General features: G+C 50.8%; 1 protein-coding gene across 1 annotated transcript in view; it reads left to right on the top strand.

Moving 5' to 3' along the window:
- The first annotated feature begins 420 nt into the window (after window positions 1-420).
- Tgfbi (transforming growth factor beta induced) overlaps window positions 421-23241 on the top strand; it is a 30017-nt gene continuing 7196 nt past the window's right edge. Inside the window, exons 1-10 of the mRNA XM_052729053.1 lie at window positions 421-665; window positions 5212-5310; window positions 14009-14073; window positions 15387-15547; window positions 15819-15983; window positions 16261-16407; window positions 18211-18352; window positions 20979-21191; window positions 21790-21927; window positions 22448-22593. Of these exons, the coding sequence (XP_052585013.1) occupies window positions 532-665; window positions 5212-5310; window positions 14009-14073; window positions 15387-15547; window positions 15819-15983; window positions 16261-16407; window positions 18211-18352; window positions 20979-21191; window positions 21790-21927; window positions 22448-22593 (1410 nt within the window). The 5' untranslated portion in view covers window positions 421-531. The remainder of the gene's footprint in view (window positions 666-5211; window positions 5311-14008; window positions 14074-15386; window positions 15548-15818; window positions 15984-16260; window positions 16408-18210; window positions 18353-20978; window positions 21192-21789; window positions 21928-22447; window positions 22594-23241) is intronic.

The raw sequence follows: 23241 nt of genomic DNA, 5'->3' as shown, positions 1-23241 counted from the left end.
CAGCATCTTATCTGGCATTCACAAATTTTACTGAAGCCAGGTGAGGGATTCCTGATTGCCAAGGTGTGAGCCCCACCCTTCCTCACTTTTCTATTCTCTGTCAACAAGAATATTTGCTCCTCATGTACAGTGTATCAGCATGGCTGGTGCATCTGTACTGGACGGCAGAGACCAGTCTGACAGGTCAAAGCTTGTGGGAGTCAGCACAGACCCTCTGTCTTCCTGCAGTCTGGTAGGGAGGTATCTTTGGGCTCCAGGCATGAACACTTAGAAGAGTGAAACTTGAGGGCGCCTTCCTTTGGACCCGCACTTTGTACGAAGTGGGAGGAGGGTGTGTGAGCAGGCTGGGCGGTGCAGAAGGGCGCGGGTGCTTAGTAGTGGCTTGGCCTGGGAGGCGCCGCCGGCCGCCCTTCCCCGCCCTCGGCCGCTCCCTCCCTCCCGCTACTAAAACCAACGCGCACTGCCTAGCCGCTCACTTCGCTACCGCCTCCGCGCCTGCTTTCGTCGTGGGTCGGCGCGTGTTCCTGCTCCATGGCGCTCCTCGTGCAGTTGCTGACCCTGACTCTGGCACTGGCTCTGGGCCCCACCGCGACCCTGGCAGGCCCCGCCAAGTCGCCCTACCAGCAGGTTCTGCAGCACAGTCGGCTCCGGGGTCGCCAACACGGGTAAGCCCCAGCGGTTCCGTGGTGGGCGGTGCAAGGACAGGTCTCTGAGCTGCCAATGCACTCCGCTGGGGACATCATCATAGAATTGCAGGGGACAAAGCCCGAAGGAAAGGCAGCCAGAACACAGAGAGACTAGCCCTGCGTGGAGGGAGGGACTGTGGGAGTATGAGATGCGGGGACCTAGTGGAATGCTTTGTGGCAAAAGGGTTGGGGACACTGACCAGTGACCACAGACTCAGACCAAAGTGCATGAGACATCCTAGGGGACTTTCAGTCTCCTCTCCTAACTCTAGGTAGAAGGGGGCGTTGGCAGCTCTCAGGACAGAATCACCATCACCCTGAGAAGGTGTCCTCTGCAGAGGGGAAGCCAGCCAGGTCACTGTCCAGTGATTCCAGGTGTGAGACTGGTCACACCAGGTAGCAGGACCCTAGATGCCCACAGCTCCTATGCACCTGGCATTGCTCTGCACCCAGACACTCATCCCCAGACAGTGCTTTCTGGCCACAAGAGCAGTGTGGCACCTGGTAAAAGAAGAGCAGGAAAATCCACTACCCTTTATACGTGCTAGACACATTGGGAAACCAAGACCTGAGATGTACCAGCCTGTCATGCAGAATGTGCTGGAGCCAGGATTGGAATCTGTCTTAAAGCCATGGTCAACTTTGTCAATGCGAATCATTAGTGCTTCAGATATTCCTCTGGGCACTGCAGATGTGTGGACTTTAGGAGACACACTCTGGCCAAGGGTATGCCCCGATGAAGAGCATGGCACGGGCACAGTCTGCACAGTACTCCTACACACAACCAGGCCAGGCCTGCTTCAGACATAGCCCGGCACTTCAGTCTACCTGGCTGCACCAACATCGTTTCTACTCGGGAAAATTCTGTGGACAGAGTGGAGTAATGACTTCAGGAGTGGTCCAGATGCCCCACACCCCCAGGCTGTGCCCAACTCTCCGAGACTAGACAAATCTGTACTCAGATTTAAAAAAAAAGAAGAGGAAATCCATGTGGCTAGTGAGGGTTGGCTCTTAGGCCCAGACAAAACTGCAGCCCCCAGCACTGGGCATGTCCTGAACTTGGGTAAAGGCTGCACTTTTAGGGAGCAGTCACTCTTCTTCTGCATGTGGCTTTCAGGTCTCTTATAGCCTCCCAGGTCTCAGGGTTTGTGGGGAAGCAAGCCACGGGTGCAGGACTGACCACTACACAGAACCGAGCCACAGCCTCACACCCTCCAGAAAGGAAGGAGGCAGTGCAGAGGTCCTGGGGTCACTTGCTACTTAGGCTGTGTGCATGAAAGGTTGAGGGGACAGCTCAGAAAAACGCAGATTTGAAGCCTCAAAGCCAAGCAATGACAACTGGAGCTTCATCCCTGCCTGGTTCACCTTTGGCCCAGCTGCCTCTCTTGCAGGATGCCTTCAGGTTCGAGGGTTCTGTCTCTCCCTCCTCTTAACCACTAAGATGAGCTCCACATCGCACACACGCTGCAGCATTGTCACCCAGAGCAGCAATGCCACCCACAGCCACGGTGAAGTCTCCAAAGACACCGCATACGGTCTCTTGCTGAAGCCACCCTCCTTCCCTTCAGAGCCCAGAATACCAATTGTCAAGAAAACTTGAGCATTTAAAAACCGATGTGGGCCAGGGAGGTAGCTCAGCTAAGGCACTTGCTGCCAAGCCTGCCGACCCACAAGGAATGAGAAAACCAGCCTCCCTCCCAAGAGTTGTCTGCTGACCCCCACACACTCACTGTGGCGTGTGCTTCCCATCCAGATACAAAATGAGGAAATGATTTAGACCAGCTTCTCTGATGTATCCCCTGTGCTTCTTGCACTGAGTTGGAAACTTATAGTAATTTGTGACAGGCTGAGTGATCGAGAGATGATGTGTGCTGAGCAGGGTGATGCATTATTTTAAAGCCAGCTACTCCTGAGCCTGGGGCAAGAGGTGGGCAATTTAGGGAGACCCTATCTCAAAATAAATATAAGGAAGACCACATCTGCACCCCTCCCCAAGGGAAATCCGGATGCCCAGGCACACAAACCACAGCCAATGATTTCGGGCATAGTTGCATTTATTCTGATCTAACTGTCCCTAAAAAACCACGGGACTGCCTGGCCTTGCACACATGGGTGTGGCCCCCTGTGCAGATGGATAACCTTGTTCCAGTTCCAGCCCTTTATTCAAAGTGAGAGCTGAAAAAAAAAGGGAAGTTTAAAGAAGTGCGGGGTGTCCCACGAGGGGGAGAGAGGACAGTGTGCCTAGCCGCTAGGCAGCAGTGCACAGCCACCTATCCCCAGATGCATTCACCTCCCCACATCCTGCCCCCAGCACTCTGGGGGAAGGCAACCTGTGCTTGGGATGCCAGTCCAGAAAGCTGGTGGGGGGGGGGGGCTGCTGGGTGCTCTCCTGGCTCCCAGCTGCATCTGTGTTACTGTTGCATCGGCATGCTAATGCGAAAGAAGTGAGAACAACGCAGCTGCACATTTGAACAGCATCAACAGAAACTGGACGGAAGTTCTGGAAGCCCTTGGTTTTCAGATGCAAGTCGAACAGCGGGGCTGCTGGTCCTAGGGCAGAGAAGCCTGGAAATGGCCTGCTCGTTTTGATTACATTTCAGTATGGATTTCCCGTGGACACAGCTTATCCCCCACCCCCAGCTTCTGCTCCTGTGACAGGGCAGGAGCAGTGCAAATTCACTCTGCAGAGGAGAGGAATGCTGGAGCCAAATCCACAGAGACTCACTGACGAGCGGCTGGCCGCCCATGGTGAGCTGCAGGGAATTCATCCACAGTAATTATTTCCTGCTCAGTTGGACAAGAGAACTGGGGTTGTACAGTGGGAAGGATGATCTGGGGCTGGAGTGTGGCCTGTGGAAGCTCTTCAGGGGTTATTCAAGGACCGTGAAACACGTGGATCACTGACTACAGAGTCTCTAAGCACCGGTGAGACCCAACTAAGGTGGGCTGACCCAGCCTTTACCTGTGGTCACCTGTCAACCTGGACTTTTCACTGTCACTTTCCTAATATCACGGCTGCTCTGCTCACTTACTGTTGTCTATTGAACAAAAGAACAAAAATGTCCTCTTCATACGGAGAAGAAATGGGGAGGAGAAATAAGGGGTCAGAGCGAACAGCTATCCAATCATCCAGCTGTGGACACTGTCCAAATAATGACATGGTAGCCACAGATCCCCTCAAATACTGTGCTCTGTGGATCACAGTTAGGTAGTTAGTTATAGTTAATTAGTTAATTGAAACAGAGTCCGGATTGCCCTCAAACTCACTGGGTAGCCCAGGCTCACCTTGAACTCAGAGCAATCCTCCTGCCTTCTCATTGCATTCTTAAGGTGTTGAGAGTTGCTATTGAAGAAACTGCCTGCATCTGAATGCACCTGAAGCTGTGAGAACATGGAAATCTTGTGAACAACCTCAGTCTGTTTTCTTTGATTTTTCTGACTTGCAGTTTAGTCAGATGGCTACTGCCTGCTCAGAAACTTGCCTTTGTGATCACACATGGCAGCTCCCTTGCCCCGGAGCTCCAAAGAAGATGCCACCATCAACTTGGCCTGAACACCACTCTGGTTGCTCAGGAGAAGAAAATGTTCAAATAGCATTCTCCAGAACACCAAAGGCTCCAGAAGGCTCCAGAGAAGCCTTCTCAGCAGAAACCCAGGGAGTTTGTTTTTCCACAATTATTGGAGATCTTTTAAAACTAAATTGTTATACATTGTTTCCAACGAGCCTATTCCCCCACTGACTCTAACCAGACCGAGAACTCTTGTCTTTACGGTTCTTTTGAGGGTAGTTGGAGAGAGGTAACATCCATGATGCATCAGTCACAGAGTCTCTTTGATACCCAGCACAAAATAAAGCCAGCACCCCAGGTTAGAGTCTGGAAAGGAAAGTGTTGTCCAGGAGTTTCCTGGGGGATGTGTGGGGGGGTGTGGCTCTGAGCAATGGGTAATGGAGGGTTAAGTGGGAGAGCACTCCCTGTCAGTCCTGACAGCAGCTGGCCACGCACCCTGGTTTACAGGGTGGATACTCCCAGTGTGTTGTCCCAGGAGCCAGGCAGCTGGTCTAGACACGCAGAGCATGTCTGTTTATGGAGCTAGCTGAGAAGTGCTGGAAGCCTCTTGACAACAGGACCTGTGATGCACCCTGGGATGCCAAGTCTGTGCTTAGGGCAGGTACAGATAGAGAGGAAGGCCGGCACAGCTCAGCAATGTCGCTTGGGTTTTGCTCGTTTTCTCAGTCTGTAACAGGTAACCTAGACTTTAAGGTGCTTTACACTTAATATTTGCCTGTGCCAGAGAAGGATGCTTAGTGTGTAAGACAGACTTGAGGGATTTATTTGAGGAGAAGACTTTTATGGAAAAGAAAGATGTACATAGACCGTGCCAGAGTTTACCCCAAACCACCAAAACGGCTGTCTCTCCTCTCTCTAGACAGCGCTGCTAGCCCTAGGAGGTTCACATGATGGGACGGACCTCAGTGTGGGCTGGCTTACGACCATCTCACTAACACTGTTGCTTTTGATTCCAGTCCCAATGTATGCGCTGTACAGAAGGTCATTGGAACCAACAAGAAATACTTCACCAACTGCAAGCAGTGGTACCAGAGGAAGATCTGCGGCAAGTCCACGTGAGTATCTGTAGCCTCCCAAGACCACCACCTGCCAAGGAGACCACAATGTGTATGTGTGTGTGTGTGTGTGTGTGTGTGTGTGAGAGAGAGAGAGAGAGAGAGAGAGAGAGAGAGCCAGCCACCAAGGAGGCTACACTGTGTGTATGTAAGTCAGCTGCCAAGGAGGCCACACTCTGTGTGTTGTGTGTGTGTGTGTGTGTGTGTGTGTGTGTGTGTGTGTGTGTGTTTCAGTCTTCACTAAATGATACAACTATTCAGAGGAGAAGCTATGTGACTCTGGAAATGAAAAGCTGTTGGTGAACTTACCCCAAAGGTCAGCCTTGCTCAGCAAGTGCCAAGGTAAACACTTCAGAAAGTCTCAGTGTGCCTAGAAGTCCGAACACCAGGGAGCAGCGCAGCAGATTAAGACTCAGGCTCTGCCGCTTACTTGGGGAGGGTTCGTCTTTTGCGTCCTCAGTTGCCTCCTGGGCAAAATGGACACAGCAGAAGGAGGGTTGAACTGAGCAATATACGTAAGAGGACGATATGGTACCGGGCACGTCCTAACTACAAAGCCCAGAATATGCAAATGGAGCTCACACACACAGAAGGAAGGGCGCACCCACAGAGTGTGATGGTCACAGTAGGCCTTGTGGGTGCCTCTCTTCATGGAGGGAGGTAGCCTTTGCCCTCACTGCCCGGCTGCCTGGGGGAAGCAGTTGAATGCATGTTCTAACAGAACTCTGGGGAAACCTAATCAGCTTTGGCACTGACAATCAGTGGACCTCAGAACTGACTCTCGCAGAAGAGAAGATGTGCCGTACAAAAGCGCTTGAGCTATGTGGGGGCCTGACTTTCCTCTTTCCAGCAAAACTGGAAGATTTCCCTGAACTTGCCCCAGTGTGAGAGAGTTTTAAAATGTCTTCCTTATGCTATCACTTTCAAGCAACTGTCTCCAGCTGAGAGGGGGAAAAATGTTGTTCCCTTAACATGTTCGTTGAAATGAACACCGCGGTGTGTGGCTCAGATTACCTTCAGCAGTTGTTGATGCTGGTTTCATAGGGCAGGAGTGAGACCAGCAGCTCTCTGGGAGCCTCTGAACAGTCCATGGCCGATGGACAGCCCAGTCTGTGAGCACGGTGGAAGCTGGGACCCCTCTCAGATCCAGTGAACAGATGCTCAGCAGAAATTCGTGCTGTTTATAACAAAAAGAGATTATGCAAATTCTATAAGGAACATCCTTGAAGGACACGCAAGTTTTAAAAACCAATTCCCTCCAGTACTGATAGATACATACATGATCTACTCAAACTTTAATTGCTTAATTAAATGTGAAGTCAGAATTGCTTCTCAGAAGGTGGCCAGCATGCTGGTGCCAAGTGGCAGATCTTCATGTCAGAGCCTCGGGTTTTACAGGGCACCTGTGGCAAGCTGGCCACAGGGTGGCATTTGCCATGCTATGTCAGATGAGCCTGTGTTATGGAATTTGACTGAGGAATTCATGGTGGCTTGATGGCATTCCTTGAGAGTTCCCAGACACATGATGTTGACAGTGAGTTGTATTGGTTTACTGACTTCTACCCATGTCTCTTCTCTGTGTGCCAGGATGAGGCACAAGCCACAGGAGGGTGCTGGCAGACTGTCCTGGGTAGAGTCCTCTCCTCCAACCTGATTTGGTTTTGAGAGCACAGTGAGGTAGTGGGGCAGCCCTCTCACCCCAGTGAGTGTAGGAGGTGGGGGTGGCAGGCACCGGCCACCAGCTCTGGGAAGGGGAAGATGGATGGGGTTGTGGATGGAAGAATGGTGTTTGTAGTGGGGGTCAGTCAAGGTCCAAGGCCATCCAGGCTTTGACCTGGATCACAAAGCTAAGAGGAAAAAATATTCACATCCAACTCCTGAATGTGGTTGGGGCTTTGGGAAGCCTCAAAAAAGAGTAAGTGAACTGAGGAAAACATGGACTGATAAAAAAACTTTATGATCCCAGATGGAACATCACGTGCGGCCTTGGCCTCAGGAGATGGAGCTGCCTTGGAAGAGACCCAGGAGACAAAGAGGGGAAGAGGGAGAGATGGACCTCATCTCTGTGGTCCTCAAGGACTAAGAGCTTCACAGGAGAGCAGTGTGCATAGGAGGGAGGTCTCCAAGGGAGCTATTTTCTGACCTGATATGGCCACAATTAAGTGCTCGGTGGGGGCTGTACTGGCTGGAGTTAATGCCATCCTGGGAGACTGGGTCCCTAGGGGTGCTTAGTTGATGATGAGTGGGAACTAGAAGTGTGGCACTTGGGACAGAGTACTGTCTTGACAAGCCAGCACCGGTACTGGCATTTTCTCAGCCAGATGTCCAGCGGACTACAGCAGAAGTATGTACTTCTGAGACCAGAAGGCAATTTTGGTCCCGAAAACAGATGATGAGCACCAAGTGTGAGGTAAAGATTTTGCCATGTGAGGTCACCAGAGACATGGAAACAGGCCTAGTGACAGACAAGGAGCCCAGAACCCCTTGTTTGTGCCTGTGAGGCTCTGGGTGCTGTCTTCCAGAGGGTAGGGGGTGGCTCTGCCACACTCAGCGTGGTCCCTGCCACATCAGTGAAGCCACTGAGTCTCCCAACAGTCGCTGTCTGCATTCCCAATGAGAGAAGAATCTGAGACTTTGGTGCTGTGTGTCAAAGCAGCGAACGCTGTCCCACTGATTTACTGTAGGATTTGGTCGGTCAGCAAAGGACTCCTGTTTGGTGGCTTGAGTGGATTCTGCTCCTTAGCAGCTCACTTCAGCCTTTGCTTCAGAGCTGTAGAGCCCCAGAGTGATGCAATAGCTGAACAGACAATAGACCTGTGGCTGACAGACAGTACCTGCTCTGTGATTTCAGGCAACCATAAAAGGATAGGGAATCATAAAAGTTTTATGTGTGGCTCTAGGCTCTAAGAATCTAGACAGAAGCCTCTTATCTGAGGCCAGGGGATGAGGGTCTGCTCAACAGACAGGTTGAAGCTGACATACAGGGATGTCATAGCCGTGGCTGGAGCTACAGCATCCTGAAGTGATACAGAGGGCCACTGTGGAAGCCAGCAGGTGGGGGTGGCAGCAGTCCATCCCAAAGTCTTCAAATTGCCCCCCTGGCAGACAGCATGGCTCACAGGTGAGAAGCCATTTTCTGGAGCCAAGAGGAACTGACAGAACACTCCTGTTTCTCCAGCTCCTGGTGTTACTCTGCCCTTCAGCTACATAACGTAGTTCCTCAGCATTAGCAGAAATCGGACATGTCCTGAAGCCATCGGGGACATGGTGGCACTTTCCTGTCAGCTGGAAGGTCTACTTCTAGTAGATGTCATTCTGGCACAAAGAAGCCCTCCTTTTCTCCCTCCCATATATCCCTTCACCTGGTTCCAAGAGGGAAAGTGGTGGTCAGAAGCAGGCCGCACTGTCCCCAGACCACGCCTGTGCGTATTTCCTGTCCCCATCCATAACTTGCTCTAAGATAACAGAGACTGAGCATACTCCAAATGCCCCATGAGGCAATGCTTTCTAAAAATTCTAGATCTAGACCATTCTGTAAACTAGTAGTCTGCTTAGCTGGTGTGGAATTTTGTTCTGTTGAGAATTTTCATGAGCCCATGTACTATGTGGGGAAATGGTCCCCCTAAAGATGCCCACATCCTAATCTGAAACCTGTAAATACGTTCCTTTACATGGAAAAAGGGACTTCACAGACATGACTGGGGTGTCCACCTTCGGTGGATCTGATGGGATCATAGGGGTCTTTGTAAAGGTGAGGTGAAAGAGAGTCAGAGAAAGGGGCGTGCTGAAATCCACATCTAGAGCAATGTCACCAAAGGCTGAGCAAGTCAGCAGCCTCCAGAAGCTGAAGGGCAGAGAGGGGAGCATCCTGGCAGCTTCTAAAAGGAAGATGGCCTTTGATTTTAGACACATGAGGCCGATTTCTGACCCTAACCTTCAGAATTGTAACACAATAAGTTTGTAGGATTTTAAGCCACTGAGTTTTAGGTAATTTATCACAGCAAGGTATCAGAAACTAATAACAACCCTTGCTGCTGTGTTTATAGCCCTCAGGATGTGATTTGATCATCTGGCTTTATGGAGGGCTTTACTTTCAATGAAGTTGTGTTTGTTATGTTAGATTATAACTGAGCTTCTATTTTAACAGTTCTGTGAGGGCGTTTTTATTTTCATCAGCTTTAGAAGCTCCACACTGAGCACTCAGAACACACCACTGCACTGAAATAGTTCCTGTATGTTTGCCCATTCCGTTCCCATAGTCATTCTCTGACCAAGTAGTGGGGGATTATTGAGAGAGAGAGAGAGAGAGAGAGAGAGAGAGAGAGAGAGAGAGAGAGAGAGGGAAGAGAAGAGAAGAAAAGAAAAGAAAAAAAACAAAAAGAGCCCATTTGCAGATGAGAATACTGAGGCTCCAGAAGCCTGCACAACCTACTGAGAGTCATACACTGAGAAATGGGGAGGTCTGGCCACTTTGTGCCATCCCCTGGAGAAGCAAGCCTGGCAGCTAGGGTCAGCAATGCCACAGGTATCCAAGGGAGCAGGCTAGGGTCTAGGTAGATTGTCCTACGTCTCTTTTTACAGCCCCACATCTGTAGCCAGGGTCCTAGAAACAAGTCCTCTTGGAGTCAGAGATGCCCTTTGGGCCAGAGTCACTGTTACCTCCCAGTGGCTTTCTTCAAGTATCATGGTCATTAGGATGACTGACATGAAACTGAGAACCAGAACTTCTCAACAGACAACGAGTGTGGGATCTGGGGACACAGTCAGCATCCAACAGCCACCCAAATGCACTCCCATCCATATGGGAAATGCCATAAACCTCACAACGCACTAGGCTCTGAAAGTTTCTGTGGCAGAGGCCTTCACTGGGGCACAGTTGGTTAGGAAAAACCCAATTTTCTACTGGAAACTTCAAGAATCAGCTTAGCCTCTGTCCAAGGAATGGCATGCAGAAAATGAGTCGCTCCAGGCTGGCAGTCAATGGGGCATGCCAATATCTAGATGCCGTGAGTGTGTGTTTGCTCTACGGTTCATCTCAGGCAGAGTGACGCCATGAGTGTTCCCTATCACAGGAGACTTTGCTCGGTCTCCATTCCTTACTCCGTCTTCTCCCTGAGTGTGGTCAGTCTCCTGCCTCTTACAGCTAGGACAGCAGGAGACCCATGCTGCACATTTTGGGGAGTGAATGTTCTAAGCTTGTATTAGCTCAGTGGAAAATAAATTTGGGGAGAAATTAGTGAGACTCTACCCATCCAATCCAAGAGAAAACCCTAGATAGGCATGGGAAAGGGCACCGTCTTGTGTATTATGGCAGCCTTTAATCAGAATCTTGCTGACGAGACAAGATGCAGAAACCAGTAGCCTGGTCCTTCCTGTGAAGGGACATGTGGGAACTGGGGATATGCAAGGAGAGGCATCCATAGTTTCCATCCATTTCTGCTGGGTCTAGAGAGGTGTTATCAGACTTAAGTTCTATTCTTACAAAGTCTGTATATTCTCCAGGGGGAGCCTATGTAGAATGGAGCAGGGCACAGAGAGGGTAGGAGAGTTCACTGTGGAGACTGCCAGCTCAAAAGGTCCTGGTCAAGAATGTGCCAGTCAGCTGCTTTCTCTGTCTGCAGTCCCAGTTGTCCCTGCTACCCTGGGCCAGAGCTGGCTGGTTCTGAAAAGGGCTTATATTGTCTAGCTAGGAGCATGGAACCTGCCAACTGCAGAGCCTTCTCAGCACAGAAGGCTGATGTCCTCAAATGAGAGTATGGCCTAGAGCTGTACTCCCAGAGAGATACCTAGAATGGCTGCCGTGAGCCCAGGAAGGAGAGTCTCCAGGGCAAGAGGATTGGAAAAGGCTTCACAGAGGGCTGTGCTTGGTTACAGCCTTTGTCTGGAGAAGGATTCACAGCCTTAGAGACTGAACCTCTGCTGTGAGGACTGTGGCACAGAAGCCATGCCCATGTGAAAGCAGGGCACTGTCCAGCCCTGTGAGGGCAGGGGCAGCGAGCCCACCAGAAAGGCCTTGCCTTCAGCACTCCGGATACCGCACCAAATCCGTCTGCTCCCTCCAAATGTGCACTTGGTCAAGAGCAGTGGTCAAAGAGCTAGCTTTGCTAAAACGGGGGAAGCCTAGGGATCCCCCATGTGTCTAGGCTCTCAAGGACCACTTGGCCCATCCCACCCCACAGTTTGCTTTCTGACTATCCTAAGTTGTCTGTCCTTCTGAGACTGTTCTGCCTAGGTTGTCCCTTCCTCGTCAGCCTCTCAACTTTCCACTTCTCCCCCATGTCACTCTCTACCCTCTTGTACATACATGTACACACAGGTACACACATACACATACACTTTGAGGACTTTATTTTCTTTTATCTTCATTGAAATCCTGGTGAGGCCACCCAAAATGTTCAGCTGTCCTTTGGTTTGGGGGAGGGGGACTAGAACTCAGAAAGCTAACATTTGGTGAATAGAGACTGTGGGCGCTCCAAGCCATGGAACATGAAACAGCCATGTTCACCAAGGGGACCCAGAGAGCACTTTGTGGATAGGATAGTTTTTCCCAAATGCTTCTTCTCTAATTCCGTGGAATTCCACATCGGCACTTTGGGAGAATAGCTGAATCGAGGCGATGGCTTTATCTGATTCCACCTCCCCAACTCCAGTCATAGAACCCTGGTGTTATTTCTGCATATTTCTGCATTTATTTATTCTAGTTATTGTGTGTGTGTGTGTGTGTGTGTGTGTGTGTGTGTGTGTGTGTGTGTGTGTGTGTGTGTACTCATGCAGAGGTCAGAGGACAGCCCAGGGGCATCGGTTCTCTCCTCCATGTAGGGCTGAGGATCGAACTCAGGCTATCAAGCTTGACAGCATGTGCCTGCTGAGCCGTCTTGCCATCCAGCCTTGGAATTTATCAGAGAAAGATCCTGTGTGCGTGCGTGCGTGCGTGCGTGCGTGCGTGCGTGCGTCGGGGTACGGGGTCCTGATGCTGTAGGCTTAAAGCTTGGGGATCTCCCTGGATCGTAAAGCAGCTGCTTTAATTATGCTGCCCTCTGTGGTTCAGAAAATAGAGGCCACAGAGAGAAGTGGGTTCCCAAGGTTACCCCCCTAGTCATGGAGGGATCCTAAGGTGAGCCTCCTCATCCAGGACGGCTTCTCCTACACCACTCTGCCTTGGCAAGTTCTTCAGCAGCAGAGATGACACACATTCAGAAGCTAGCATTGTGGGTTGGTCAGTGTCAGCCCTGATGTCTGTCTAGTTCTTTAAGTACAGGGATTCAAGGTGAGAAGGGAGAGATGGGAGGTGTGCTGCAGAGCAGGATGCCAGAGGGTGGAGAGAGCAGGACACGGACTAATGTGTAGCCTGTTGTTCCTCTGTCTAGGGGGTGGCGTCTGTCTAGCCAAGTGACACCTGTAGCTCCCTGGCGGTCTGAGAACCTGAAACCTCCCCTGGGTGACAGATGACCATGCTTCATCCTCACTTAACTGAGTCTTTCCTGAACTGATTCCAAATGAATTCACAGGAGTCAGCAGTCTCCTCAGCCCCTCCCCCCGCCCCCGCAGCACCACATCTCTTCCCGCCTGCCTGCCTCCTTTCTGGTGATGTCATCCCTGAACGAACAAGACTGGCAAATCTCTAAGATACAAGAAAGAGGGGCAACCTGGATTGTTTGCATTTGGCTCCAGGCCTTGGGGGAGGGGGAGGGGAGGAGGGGGCTGCACATCTGTGGGCAGCCGTGAGCACAGGGCTTCAGGCTCCTTTAGCTGCGATGTTATTTGAAACTCTCTCAGCTTTGTGGCTTCCTCAGAGTATCGGGGTGGCTGAAGCACGTTTTGTGAAGTCCAGACAGCAGCCAGCATCCCACAATGGGCTCCTTGGAAGGAGAGAGCAGACAGGCTTTAGTTTTCTGAAGAAATGATTGTTAAGTGCCCTGCATGTCTTGTGTCATCCAAATGCAGAGGATCTTGCAAATTGGTGCTATTGGGGCCTCTGGAAAGACAATGGCGAGGTTGAAGGTGAGGGTAGGTGGGGAGTAATTTATAAATAATCATTAAGATACTTTAAATTTGAAACTGTAAATATGTTTTTAATAAGTTTTTTTAATGTAAATAAATAGCAAAACAAGTGCCTTCATGAAGAGGCACTCTATTTTCATTTGAAAGTAAAAACCAAGAGAACACAATGATCACCCATACTCTGCCTTTTGGGTTATTAAATCAAGTTCTAGAATAGCAGAAGAGAGACAGAAACCACAGCCCCTCCACCCTCCACACATCCATTTTGCATGTGTATTGAGACCCAGAGAAGAGGTGGGACCATAGGGGTGAGGTAGGTTCAGAGCTAGAACCCACACAGGGCTCTCTAGTCCCCCCAGCTCCTTCCCCAGAACACCATCCATCCCGTTTCCTGTGCATGGTTGTTGGAGGTCACTGCTGGGTGAGTTATGTTTCTGATTGGGTTATTGAGTGTGCCGCCTTCACCTGGTTTCCCAGTCAGTTGACTGCTGGTGCTGGTAACCATCAGAAACATTTTACAAGGCTGAAGTGAGGTGCTCCTGGCCACTGATCAGGACAGTCATGATAGAGCACACGCTGTCCTAAGGGTGCTGTGCCTGCCGCCTGTTTTCTGTCGTCCCCGTGACATTTCTGCCCTGAGGACATCTGGGAGGAAGAGTGATGTGCTGAGGGACATATGCCTGTATCTCTCTTTCAGAGTCATCAGTTATGAGTGCTGTCCTGGATATGAGAAGGTCCCAGGAGAGAAAGGCTGTCCAGCAGGTGAGTGAGCCAGGCCCTGCCTGTGGGTGGATGGGACGGAAGGGCAAGAGGAAGAATTTTCCTGCAAAAGGCAGCAGAATCACAGCAGAGTCGGGGGCATAAGGATGAGTTGTCCCTCCCATGTGCTCACTGAGCCATGAGGTGCAGAGGATGGGAGATGAAAACAGTACCTCTCCTGACCCTCACCAAGCAGGTGGAGAAAAGTCCACTCCACTCTGTCTAGCCTCTTCCCAGTGGCTGCAGGCTCTGACCTTGCCTTCAGTCGCCGGCAGTGATCCTCGGAGCATCTAATAAGGGTGACCTGTTAGCCCTTCAGGTGCTCATTAGCCCTGCTGGAGATCAGCCAGGATAACAGGTCTCTGGCCTCTGGACCAGCAGGAGGAGCACAGCAGACTAGGTGGGCTTACCCATAGGCAACAAAGGGCCCCACAAATGGCCACACTGAGCCAAAGATGGCGTGATACCTGTGAATTATATCAGAACCTTTAGTGCCACAAGGCAATTATGCAGGGTTTGAATTTTGTTTTAGCTTTGAAATTCAAGATAGTTTTTAAATTAAGATATGAACAAAAATTTTAAAAAGAAAGCAATTTGACTTAGTGTCAAGATGATGATGATGAAGTTAGGTGGCTGGTGCCATGGCATTGCTAAGCAAAGCAGAGGGCAGTTGGAGAAATCAAAAGGATTAAGGGTGTTGGCCTATGGGGGGACTTAACTTTGGGGTGGTAGTCTCAGATTATTTAAGGATGAACACTAGTCTGTGTATGTGCACACATCTACTATCCTAACTCTCAGGAAGCTGAGTCAGGAGGATCACTGTGAGCTGAGGGCCAGCCTGGGGCTACACAGTGAGTCTGTCTTAGAAAGTGAACAGACATCCAGCTGCCATCTAAGAGGGCCATTTCCAACTGCAGGCAGTTCCTGAAAAACACACAAATGACCCGGAAGGTTTACACTGCTTTCACACTAGCAAAGCTGTTGGGGAATAAGTGGCAATAGCGAGGGACATCTATAAGACCAGTTGGGAGTTTCCCTCTTGTTTCTACCTGCTTTATCTAAACACATAGGAGCAGAAGCTTTGCTCCGCTGTGCTTAAAACCATTAGAAACTCCCCACTAGGCTGGTCCACACAGGGGGCATTTGGCTCACTGAGTGGTTCTACGAACCATTCAACAGATGCCTGGGCTTTTCTCCGCCCACCTGCCCCTCCCTTTGCTCTGCAGCTGTGCCCACCGTCCCTTCTGACAAAGAAACCGGGTAGGTGTGTATGTAGGATGGGCTCACAGCCGTCCCTCTGTCCTCTGCCTCTGCAGCTCTCCCGCTTTCTAACCTCTATGAGACTCTGGGAGTCGTCGGATCGACCACCACGCAGCTGTACACAGACCGCACGGAAAAGCTGAGGCCTGAGATGGAGGGACCCGGCAGCTTTACCATCTTTGCCCCTAGCAACGAGGCCTGGGCTTCCTTGCCTGCGGTGAGAGCAGCCTCCTGCTCGGGAACCACCTTTCTCCTGAGACCTGGTCACACAGTAGGGTTCTCCTGCTGTGTCAGACACCCTTTCCCTTAACCCCTGAGGGAAAGTTAAAGCGGGGCTCCCCAGGTGCCTTCCAGTGGCCTCATCCGCCCACTGATGCTTACTAAAGGAGGGGCCCTTGGCAGAAGAGGGGTTTGGTCCACTTGGAGCCGGGGCCTCTCCCTTGAGTAGAGGGCTGCTGTCTCTTAACTGTCATGCCCTTTCTTTCTAGGAAGTGCTGGATTCCCTGGTAAGCAACGTCAACATCGAACTGCTCAACGCCCTCCGCTACCATATGGTGGATAGGCGGGTCCTGACCGATGAGCTGAAGCATGGCATGGCCCTCACCTCCATGTACCAGAATTCCAACATCCAGATCCATCACTATCCCAACGGGGTAGGGGCATGCCCAGTTACCCAGCACCAGCACTGTCCTCTGTCCACAGCAAACCCTCCTCTGGCCCACCTGGGGTGTTTCTTTCTTGGGTTCTGTCCTGTGGTGTGATAAACTGTGACAAGCCCTTGCCTCCTGGGTCTTCTCTACAGACCCTCCCCCCTCCCACTCTGCTCCTAGCTGTGGACCCACGGTTTGCCCTTCTTGGAGTTTGCCCTTCCTGGAGTTTGCCCTTCCTGGAGCCTCTTGTGTTACTCACCCTTGCTTCTTCTCCGGGCAGATTGTAACCGTGAACTGTGCCCGGCTGCTGAAAGCTGACCACCATGCAACCAACGGTGTGGTGCATCTCATTGATAAGGTCATTTCCACCATTACCAACAATATTCAGCAGATCATTGAGATTGAAGACACCTTTGAGACCCTTCGGGTAAGGGATTACTTTGAGTAGAGCCCCATGCTGGGGACAGTTGGCTTTCCCAAAGGGGCCTGGCAGGGTGTCTTCTGTAGAAGGACCCAAGGATGTCCCAGATGTGGTTACTTGGAGAAGATCCTAATGAGTACTGGGCTTGACCCACTCCAAGCAATGCCCCTGTTGCAAAGATTTCCTTTCTTTGGTTATTCTGGATAATCCAGTGGTCTGTTACAGTAGTAGACAGAGTCCTCTGAGCCTTAGGGCTGAACTGCAAAATCCAGAAGTATGAGGGCCCTCCTTCCTGATGCTCTTTCCCACACAGGACACTATTACAAATGACTCATCAGCTGGTGTGGTGTTTCTACACCATATGTCCCCAGCCTGGGGCCTCATACCCCTGTCTTCTGGAGCAGAGACCTTGCAGAGAGGCTGCTGGTGTGACTCAGAGTGTAATCTTGATTCCTGAGCCGCCCCTGACTACTCTGGCTGAAGGCATATGTCTAACAACTGGAAAGGCCAGCGGTTTCCTGTTGGCACTGGCCACACAGGCGGAAGTGGGCAGAGGCTGCCATGTCAGGGATTTTGCCTGATTCAAGGAGAACTTCCTAACCACAGAGTACACAGTGGGAGTGGGACAGCCCCTCCCTGGAGATCTCCAATGCAGAGACAAACACACACCAGCATGGGTACAGAGGGGCCTTGGCATTTGGGGAGAGCTCTTGGCTGGCTGAGGGAGGCCCCAGGGAGTCTAGCTCTTTAACGGCTTCTCCCTGCCTCTTCTGGGTCTTCAAGGGACTGTTACCCCAAATTTGACAGCTCAAACTTTCGTTATCAGCACAGAGTCCTATTGAGTAGCTTCCCCTTACTGTTGGGATTGACAGAAAAAAACAGATTTCCTCTTTCTTATTCCTTCAGCCCTCCCTGATACCCATGTGTCCTAGTACATGCTTCTTAAACCCTGTCACTCCCAGGCCTAGGTGCCAGGGGACAGAGTGAACCAAATGGCTACTATTCTTTCTGAGAAGACAGATGAGATGTGAACAAGGCAGGACAGTGTGACGAGCTTGGGGAGAGTCAGCAAGTGAATGATGGGTGGGCAGTGTAGCCCAAGAGGGATGGCCAGGGAAGGCTTCTTTGGAAGAAATGCTTTGAGTGGAGAGGCTGAAAGATGAGAACAGCCCAGGCTACACAGCCCCAATGCAGAAGCAGCGCTGCTGTAGGGAAGCCTGTGGGCTGAGGTTCTCTATCGGAGAGCAGTGAGAAGCAGCGCTGCTGTAGGGAAGCCTGTGGGCTGAGGTTCTCTATCGGAGAGCAGTGAGAAGCAGCGCTGCTGTTAGGACATTGTTCTGGATGCTGTGTAACCCTGAGTCATGGGATCTTTACCCTCCATAATCACTCAGGAGGGATGACTACTAATTGTAGGATTATAGCTGGGAGACATGAGGGTCAGGCTGACTGTCTTCTGAGAACCTGTGCCAAGAGGAATGGCATTTTGGTCAAGGTTTGAAGGAATAGGAGTCCAAGAAGCAAAGAAAGAGAAAGAGAGGTGGAGGGAACTACTGGATAAAGGCGTAGAGGTGGAATGGAGCAAATCCATCAACACCTGAAAAATAGCCAGTGTGGCTGGAGCACAGGCCGGGGCTTGTGGAGTCCATGTTGACATAGGGCTTGTGGAGTCCATGTTGACATAGAACTTCAGCCAGGCTCCTCTCTCACTTGGGACTTCTCTAAGTGTCTTGGGTCCCCAAGAGAGGCATAGCCAGGATGTGTGCATCTTGCCAGGCGGGCCTAGGAAACACTTCTCCCTTCCCCACACAGGCTGCTGTGGCTGCATCAGGACTCAATACCCTGCTGGAGGGTGATGGTCATTACACACTCTTAGCTCCAACCAATGAGGCCTTTGAGAAGATCCCTGCTGAGACCTTGAACCGGATCCTGGGTGACCCAGAGGCCCTGAGAGGTGAGCAGCCTCAGCTCATGTTGCTGCTTCCTTGGAGCAGCCCAATGGAGCCCTGGCCTATGCTAATGCCACAGTTTTAGGATGTCCACGGCAACCCTGGCTTGTGTTCTTCTCCGTGGCCATGTCTCTGTGGAAGTCAAGCAGAGCCAGTTCTGAGGGTCCCCAGCTGACCCTGACTAAATAAAGGCAACAAAACTGGAGTGGCCAAAACTGTCAGGTGGATGGGTGATGTTTACACTGCTTGGAGGAATCGGGTGTGGGTGGTTGGCGGTGGCATCCTTCAACTGGAATCATCTTGGTGACCTTTTATGTCTTTCTATGTCTGGCCAAGGGCTTTATGGGTAACCAAAAAATAATAGTTAGGAATTAGTAATGGTCAGTTGATTTCCATTGCTGGTTCCATCTTTCAGCTCCTAAGTTAGGCGTGGAAGGTAGATTTAGGAGTGGTCCCATTCTTACCTCACCTGACCCCCTTTAATTCTAGGACTTCTGGAGGATCACTAGCACTAAGCTGCCCAGTAAACCTCTAGACCGTGTAAGGTCCACATTCTTCCTCCCAAACGTCACTAGGCATGACTTCATTAACACCTACCTTGGCAGTATACCATGTAAGATGCCTAGTGCTTTACAGGCACCCTGTGCATTTAAACTCTTCAGGCCAGGCACGGGAGGACAGAGACACTTCAGAAAGCACAGATGGGAGCTGTGCCTAGAGGAGTGTTGTCCTTTAAAATACCTGTTGTGGCCTGAGAACTGGTGCTCCGCACTGAGTACAGCCCGAAGTGTGCCTTCAAGGACGTTAAAGTCTGGTAGGCAGAAGGCTTCAAACAAGCTGTTGAGACGGTCTGATGAGTGCAGTGAGGAAGAGCAAAGTGTCCAGGGCTAGGAAGCTTCTGGGAGAGGTGTGGCTGCATCTCTGCACACATGCCTGATAGAACCAGATTACAAAGAGCAAAGGTTTCCTTTGGCTCACAATCTTAGACGTGTTATTTCATGATCACTTGACCCCATGGATTTCAAACCTGTGGCTTTGGAGGTTGGGCACTAAGTGACCTAAAGGCCTCACACTAGCCCTATCTTTTAAAGTTGTCACCACCTCCCAATAGTACCACCCTGGGGGCCAAACCTTTAACATATGGGCCTTTGAGGGGGTCATTCAACATCAAAACTATCACATGCATCAAAAAATCTTTTGTACAGAGGGCATTTTTATAGTCCTTGATATAGGAACTCAATTACAGACCCAAGATATAGAGGCCTTTTGCTTATCTGCTTCTTCTGTGCAACAACCAGTTTGCTCAAATCAGGGGCCCGCCCTCTGCTCCTATAGCTACAGACTTGAAGGCAGAGGGTTGGGGTCTGCATCAACAGTGCCCTGTTTTGTCTCTAGGTGCTTGACAGACAGGCAGGAAGCAGCCCTGGGCTGGCATATTTTGTTTGAAGCCTGACTTCTGGTCCTGCTCTTCTCACACCCGTGTGGCCCCTACTCCACCCCAGGACTTCAGTTTACTTCTCTAAGAAGCATGGTCCCCCAAAGGCCTCATTCCTGTGGTGTCTTGTTGTTGTTTTAAGACAGGGCTCACTGTGCAGCCTAGGCTAGCCTCAGATTCAAGGCAGTCTTACTTCTGAGTGCTGGGATTATAAGCATACCACCTTGCTTGGCCTGGCACAGATTTGTCCCTTCTCTACTGACTGAGTTGGGTCAGTACTGGTTCTCAGAGTCTGTTTCCAAAATTCTGGTGCCTCTGTCAGCCTCAGAGCTTCCTCCTAACTGTGAGAGGGCAGTTTTGGTTCCCACACTCAAAGATAAACTGAAACTCCCCTCTGTGGTGAAACTGAGACAAAGGACCTTGGTGACACTGGAGAGCAGCATCTGGGAACCTGTGGACTTGGGGAGAGGGCAGGGCATGTCCTGACTGGTCCCTGCTGCTCACTCTGCACAGGGATCCTAAATGACCCTGAGAATCTGTTAGAGGTGTGAGTGTGGAGGCTTCACCTTATGACTGCCCCAACACATGCCTCCAAAGTAGCGCCTAGACATATGAGTGAGCAATGGTTGCACCATCCTCTACGACAGATCCTGGCCACCAGTAGACCTTGGGGTAAGATGAACATAAGCCAGAAAACAAGACATACAAGTGATTCACAGCTCTCCTTTGGGGCAGTTTTCATCATTTCCTGCCTCATTCTTACTAATGTCTTATAAAGGCCTAAGACATAAAAGACCCATGGTGGGCCTGGTGGAGGTTTCCCCTTCTCCCTGGCCGTTAGGAGAATTCACCCTGAAGCCCAGTGCTCGTGAGCTAATGGTTGGTGTTTCTTTGTCACAGAGAGGCTTGCATTTCAGATCTAAGAGACAATGCCAATCTCATCTGTTTACTCATAAGGAAGATGAGACTCAAGGGACTCAAGGAGGCTAAGTGGCTGGCCCAGGATCAGCAGCCAGGGGATTCAAACTCAGGCAGTCTGACCACAGAGTCCCAATGGTTTTAGACAGTGGTAGGCAAGAGATGAGGATGTGGTCCCTGTGGTACCCCAGCAAAGTCCTCAGCCACAGGCAGACTGGGAGTCGGCCCCTACAGACAGGCCATGGCAGGCCCTAGACCTGTGTCCTGTTCTGCCACAGACCTGCTAAACAACCACATCCTGAAGTCAGCCTTGTGTGCCGAGGCCATTGTCGCTGGAGTGTCCATGGAAACCCTAGAGGGCACCACACTGGAGGTGGGCTGCAGTGGAGACATGCTCACCATCAATGGGAAGGCTGTCATCTCCAACAAAGATGTCATGGCCACCAACGGTGTTATCCATTTCATTGATGAGCTGCTCATCCCAGATTCTGGTAAGTGAGCCTCAGGGGCCTCTGTCCTACCCAGCTTCCTCCCACTTCAGACACCCCTGGTGGCAGGGCCAGGGGTATCCAGCAATCTTTTGGTCCATTCCCTGCCCTTGGTACAGTACACAGCCCTGTACCTACCATGAACCTAAGGTCTATGGGAAATGTGATCCAGACACTGTCCTGAGGCAACCAGGAACATTTTAGGGTATCTGGGGAAGGAATGAGACACCATCCTAGAGCTCTTTCTGGTTTGCATCCTGTGGTTGGGCCCAAAAGGCCATTTGCTAATGTCGTAGCATTTTCTCTCCTTAGAGAAGCCAAGGCCACTGACTAAGGGAAGAAGGCTGGATGGACTTTTGATTGCCATTCAGAAAGGAAGCCAGTCTCTTCCTATGGGAGTATCTTCAGGAGTGGCCACACAGGCCACGCTGCCTCTTCTCCACAGTCAAACAGGCCCGGGCCAAGCCAGTCCCAAGCCTGGGACTGTGCTGCCTGCTACCAAGCGACTGTGGTTCCTGCCAATGTCCTTTCTGTCTAGGGTGGACCGTGACATATACACATGGCCCTGTTACCTTTTGAACTCCATTTCTCCTTCTTGTAGCCAAGACACTTCTTGAGCTGGCTGCAGAATCTGACGTGTCCACAGCCATTGACCTCCTCAGACAAGCTGGCCTCAGCTCACATATCTCTGGAAAAGAGCACTTGACCTTCCTGGCCCCGCTGAATTCTGTGTTCAAAGGTAACATGGGGAACACATTCTGCTGTTCTGTTGTCTCTGGGACAGCTGTCACATCCCTACAGCACTTGCCCTGATTTACAACGGCCTTGGAACCTTCTGCCCACCATAGTCCAAAGCAGATGTGACTCTATCAGAAACTTTGGACTACCCATTGTTTATCTGGAACTGCCAAAAATGTACCGGGAATCTTTTCCTCAGTACTCAGTATTTCGCATCTGCCGGGAGAATGGAGCAGGCTTCGGCTTTTCGTTTGCAGGGTCAACACCAGTGTATAAGGGCAGAGGTCAGCTGAGCTGCCACCATGGGGATGGCAAGAAAGACCCTCTCCTCCCCTTGAAGGCAAAAGTACAAACACCCTCAACATCTACAGTTACTTTTTTCTATAATAGATGCCAAATATTAAGGAATTTTGGCAGCCACCCTTCCCCTCTGGGGGATGGGTTTTCTGCTCTGTGTGTCTCATCGTCCACTCCATCTCAGGAGCCTGACTCCCGGGATCTGTCCACCCCTTCGCTTGCAGATGGTGCCCCTCACATTGATGCCCAAATGAAGACATTGCTTCTGAACCATATGGTCAAAGAGCAACTGGCTTCCAAGTATTTGTACCATGGACAGACACTGGACACCCTGGGTGGCAAAAAACTGCGAGTTTTTGTTTATCGAAACGTAAGTTCTAGGTCCTAACTCACGCCCCTTCTTTGGCTTTAGCCCTACAAAATGTTTTTTTTTCTTTCTTTCTTTCTTCTTTTTAAGTCTTCAATAGCCAGGGGCTTACGTAAGAACTGGCTTCTAGTAAAGGGGAAGCAGTTTCTGGGAAGGCCCTGATGCTAGATGACACTTCCTTTCCTTCAGGCTTGGAGAGTAAGGCTCCAACCTTAACTGAATTGCTGAGCACTGGGGCTACTGGAGACCCAGCAAGATGGACAGACGGGGGGAGAGCATGGAGACTTTGGGTCCTCCCGGGCCTCTGTGAAGAGAAGCCCCATGAAGCTCAGCCCTCTTTGATCCAAGACCGTCCCATATCAGACAGGAAAGAGCATGGATTGCTCCTGGTCTGGGACCAAACAGGACTGTTTAGCCAAAGATATCCAGTGACTGGTGAAATGAACCAGGCATGAAATCGTCTCCGGTTAAATCAACAGTGAACTACCTCTAGTCCGTCTGTCAATCTTTGTCTTGTGAGACTGATCTTGTCATGGAGTCCTTGTGTGATTTTATCAGAACCGCTATGCCCACCCTTCCTTGAGAAACAGTTCTGCGGGTGATGTCACTGGAGGCCCCTGCCAGAGAGGACAACCACCTCCCTTTCTCCCT

The sequence above is a fragment of the Peromyscus californicus genome, unplaced genomic scaffold, assembly GCF_007827085.1.
Source record: "Peromyscus californicus insignis strain IS unplaced genomic scaffold, ASM782708v3 Scaffold_8__1_contigs__length_139910024, whole genome shotgun sequence".
NCBI classification, from domain to species: Eukaryota; Metazoa; Chordata; class Mammalia; order Rodentia; family Cricetidae; genus Peromyscus; species Peromyscus californicus.
This window is presented reverse-complemented; position numbering and strand designations above follow the sequence as displayed.